The 681-nt window shown below is 38.2% G+C and overlaps 1 protein-coding gene across 1 annotated transcript in view; it reads right to left on the bottom strand.

Moving 5' to 3' along the window:
* Window positions 1–387, bottom strand: part of LOC119586776 (acrosin-like) — a 12720-nt gene extending 12333 nt beyond the window's left edge. Inside the window, exon 1 of the mRNA XM_037935497.1 lies at window positions 261–387. Within this exon, the coding sequence (XP_037791425.1) occupies window positions 261–329 (69 nt within the window). The 5' untranslated portion in view covers window positions 330–387. The remainder of the gene's footprint in view (window positions 1–260) is intronic.
* Window positions 388–681: the final 294 nt, after the last annotated feature.

The raw sequence follows: 681 nt of genomic DNA, 5'->3' as shown, positions 1-681 counted from the left end.
GAACGAAAAACAAAACAACAGAGGAATCAGTCGTATAAAAAAAAAAAATCACGACACACAACTGTCTTGTATTTCATGCTTATTCCTATTCCATCATTACATCTTTTCTTATGCTTTTTCTCCTCGGCATCTCATCTGCACACCAATCGACCTTAAAAAAAAAATTACCATAACCACTCGACTCCCAAGATACTTATAAGTCCTTCTATAAGACTTAAAGTTTATAAAAATTTATAAGACTTAAACATATACCGACTCACGTGCACGAAAATGGCGCAAACGTCCATGTTGGCTCGCACGCAGAATATCTTCCTGTCTCCCGCCTTCATGCAGTACGTCTCTCCGCACGTCACTGTTTGGTTGAGAAAAGTACTTTAGAGATGTTAGCCTGGCATGATACTAGTGCCTTACCAGTGATAACTCTGAGCTGAAATTCGTGCTTTGGAGAGATTAATCTGACCTGAAATTCGTGTTTTAGAGATTACTCTGCCCTGATACTAGTGTTCTATCATAATTATCTTCACCTGATATTAGTACCTTAGAGTGATTATCCTTATATTAGAAGTTTTTTGTGACTATTCCGACAAAGGCAGTACTCCTGTAGACTAATCCTGTATTTTTAACAATCCTCAGCGGAAATATGACTTCTGATGCCATATGGATGGATACATGGCCGTACTG

Source organism: Penaeus monodon, chromosome 22, assembly GCF_015228065.2.
Source record: "Penaeus monodon isolate SGIC_2016 chromosome 22, NSTDA_Pmon_1, whole genome shotgun sequence".
NCBI classification, from domain to species: domain Eukaryota; kingdom Metazoa; phylum Arthropoda; class Malacostraca; order Decapoda; family Penaeidae; genus Penaeus; species Penaeus monodon.
This window is presented reverse-complemented; position numbering and strand designations above follow the sequence as displayed.